Source organism: Neopelma chrysocephalum, unplaced genomic scaffold (genome assembly GCF_003984885.1).
Source record: "Neopelma chrysocephalum unplaced genomic scaffold, ASM398488v2 Primary Assembly neopelma1_95380, whole genome shotgun sequence".
Lineage (NCBI taxonomy): Eukaryota > Metazoa > Chordata > Aves > Passeriformes > Pipridae > Neopelma > Neopelma chrysocephalum.
The window spans coordinates 1-2,727 of NW_020924056.1; the positions used below are offsets into that span (position 1 = coordinate 1).

General features: G+C 66.7%; 1 protein-coding gene across 1 annotated transcript; it reads left to right on the top strand.

Moving 5' to 3' along the window:
- The first annotated feature begins 45 nt into the window (after positions 1 to 45).
- On the top strand, positions 46 to 2,482 carry LOC113980834 (class II histocompatibility antigen, B-L beta chain-like). Its single transcript, XM_027708053.1, has 5 exons — positions 46 to 209; positions 705 to 974; positions 1,658 to 1,939; positions 2,228 to 2,334; positions 2,444 to 2,482. The coding sequence occupies exons 1-5, from the start codon at positions 125 to 127 to the stop codon at positions 2,450 to 2,452; spliced, it is 753 nt and encodes a 250-aa protein (XP_027563854.1). The 5' UTR covers positions 46 to 124; the 3' UTR covers positions 2,453 to 2,482.
- The last annotated feature ends 245 nt before the right edge of the window (positions 2,483 to 2,727 follow it).

The following is a 2,727-nucleotide window of genomic DNA, read 5'->3' on the forward strand; positions in this document are numbered from 1 at the left end:
CCACAACACGGCCCCAAACCGGAGCCGCACTTGGCGCTCTCAGCCAATCCGAGCGCTCCCAAAATCCCCCAAAACGTCCCCGCCCGGCTGGTTTTGGGGTGTCAGCAGCTGTCCGGCGCTGGGCATGGAGCGTGTGCGGGGAGCTGGGGCCGTGCTGGCGGTGCTGGTGGTGCTGGGAGCCCCCCCGGCTGCGGGCGAGAAGCTGTCGGGTGAGCGGGGGGGGCGGGCAGGGGGAAGGGGGGGAGAAAAGAGGGGATGGGAGCCCCAAGAAAGTGAGTGCGAGGGGGGTCGGAAGGGGCGGAGTGAGTGGGAGGGGGGTGGGAGCCCCAAAGTGAGGGCGGGGGGGTCTGGGGATTGTGGGGCCGGTGGGAAAGAGGTGGGAGAGGGGGGAAAGGGGGTGTGGGAGAGCAGGCAGAGGGGTGCCATGGGGGTCCCTGGGTGTCCCTTGAGCCCTGGAGCGGTTCCCTGGGGCTCTGGGGAGGGTCGGATCGGCATTGGGGGGGTCCCCAACCCCCCTGTCCATCCCCGGGGGGCTGATGGGGGGTTCCCCCCCAGCCAAGAGCCGGTGCTGGGGCATCCGTGAGGCAGAGGGGGGTGGGAAAGGGGGGTCCGGGGTGACCCCCTGAGCTCCCACCCTGCTGTGGGGGGCTGGGGGATGATGGGGGGGGACAGGGCACCCCCTGACCCGTGTCCTGCACACACAGGGGTGTTCCAGTGGATGGGAAAGTCCGAGTGTCACTTCATCAACGGCACCGAGCGGGTGAGTTACGTGGAGAGGTACATCTACAACCGGGAGCAGTACGCCCACTTCGACAGCGATGTGGGGGTCTATGTGGGGGACACCCCGTATGGGGAGATCCAGGCCAGGTACTGGAACAGTGACCCCGAAGGGATGGAGTATACACGGGGTCAGGTGGACACGTACTGCCGGCACACCTACGAGATCGCCACCCGGTTCAGCGTGGAGAGGAGAGGTGAGCGTGGGGCAGAGCGGGTCCCCTCGGGCCCTGCCCCAGGAATGACCCTGGAGCCCCTCAAACCCTCCCCGGGAATCACCCCACACCCTCAGCCCTCCCTGTGCCCATCCCGTGGCCATTTGCTCCCTCCCAATCCATCCCAGTGCATCCCAGTCTCTCCCAGTCTTTCCAATGCCCCCTAGTCTCTCCTAGTCCATTCCAGTTTTTCAGAGTCCATCCCAGTCTCTCCCAGTGCCCCCCCGCGTCTCCACGCGTCGATGCCCCCGAGCTCCCGCCCCTCAGCCAATCCCAGCGCGTCTCTCTGATGACGCTCCAGTTGCCAGGCAGACCCAAAGCAAACACTTCCCTCACCACCACTCAGCCTCCCAGGCCCGAGCGCTTCCTTCCCAGGCCACACCAGTCACTCCCAATCCATCCCAGTCACTCCCAGTCCCTCTCACTCCACTCCCAGACCCTCTCAGTCCATTCCCAGTCGTTCTCACTTCACTCCCACATCTCCCAACTCTCTCCCCAGTGCCCCCCCAGACCAGACCCTTCTAACCCACTCTATTCCCACTCCCTCCCACTGCCATCCCAGTCCCTCCCAGGGCCATCCCAATCCCTCCCAATGTCCTCCAAGCCCTCTCCCCTCCCTCCCAGTGCCCCCCAGCTGAGCCCAGTGTCTCCCCCGTCCCTCCCAGTGCCCCCCAGCGTGTCCATCTCGCTGGTGCCGTCGAGCTCCCAGCCCGGCCCCGGCCGCCTGCTCTGCTCCGTGATGGATTTCTACCCTGCGCCGGTGCAGGTGAGGTGGTTCCAGGATGGGCAGGAGCTGCCGGAGCACGTGGTGGCCACCGACGTGGTCCCCAACGGGGACTGGACCTCCCAGGTGCTGGTGAGGCTGGAAATCCCCCCCCGGCGCGGGGTCACCTACAGCTGCCAGGTGGAGCACGTCAGCCTGGAGCACCCCCTCAGCCGGCACTGGGGTACGGCCCGGCCCCCCCAGCCCCGGGGGCACACTGCCAGGGGGGCCGGGGGGGAAAGGGGGACACTGGGGGCCACTGGGTGGGAGTTTGGGGGGTGCTGGGGGTGATGGGAGGGGGGTGGGAGGGTTCTCAAGGGTCTGGGAGGGGCTTGGTGGGATCCCTTGGTGGGGCTGGGAAGGGACTGGCAGGAGGTTTGAGGGGGTCCTGCATGGGCTGGGAGAGACTGGGCTGGGGTTTGTGGGGTGTCTGGGAGGTTTTGGGGGTGCTGACCCCCCCGGCTCCCCCCAGAGATGCCACCGGACACCGTCCGCAGCAAGATCCTGGGGGGGGTCGGGGGCTTCGTCTTGGGCTTGGTCTTCCTGGCGCTGGGGCTCGGCTTCTACCTGCGGGAGAAGGTAAAGGGGGGTCCCCGGGGGTCGTGTCCCCCCCTTGCTCTCCCACAGCCTCTGGGCCCCCCCTGCCCCCCCAGCCCTTTTGCTCTCACCCCCTTTTCTCTCCCCACAGAGCTCCTGAGCCACCAGTGGCCGCAGCCCCTCCCCGTGGCCTCGGGCCCAGCCGGGACCCCCCAAACCCTGCCCTGATTTGGGGGGGTCGCGTGTCCCCCCCTTCCCTGCTTTTGTTCGCACCCCAACCAGCTGTTCCCAGTGTTCCCAGTAAAGCTTCTTAGTGCTCTGCAGTCCTGGTTATTGGGAAGAATTGGGGGGGCTCTGAAAATCCTGGGAACAGGGGGTTTGGGAACATTCAGACCTTAAAAATCTTGGGAACACTGGGGTATGAGCTCTCCTAGA

Excerpts from the sequence above, each read along its gene's own strand:
- LOC113980834 (XM_027708053.1), top strand. The coding sequence starts at position 125 with ATGGAGCGTGTGCGGGGAGCTGGGGCCGTGCTGGCGGTGCTGGTGGTG. Across the intron at positions 210-704 it reads TGCGGGCGAGAAGCTGTCGG|GGGTGTTCCAGTGGATGGGA; the intron begins GTGAGCGGGGGG and ends CTGCACACACAG. Across the intron at positions 1,940-2,227 it reads CCCCCTCAGCCGGCACTGGG|AGATGCCACCGGACACCGTC; the intron begins GTACGGCCCGGC and ends GGCTCCCCCCAG.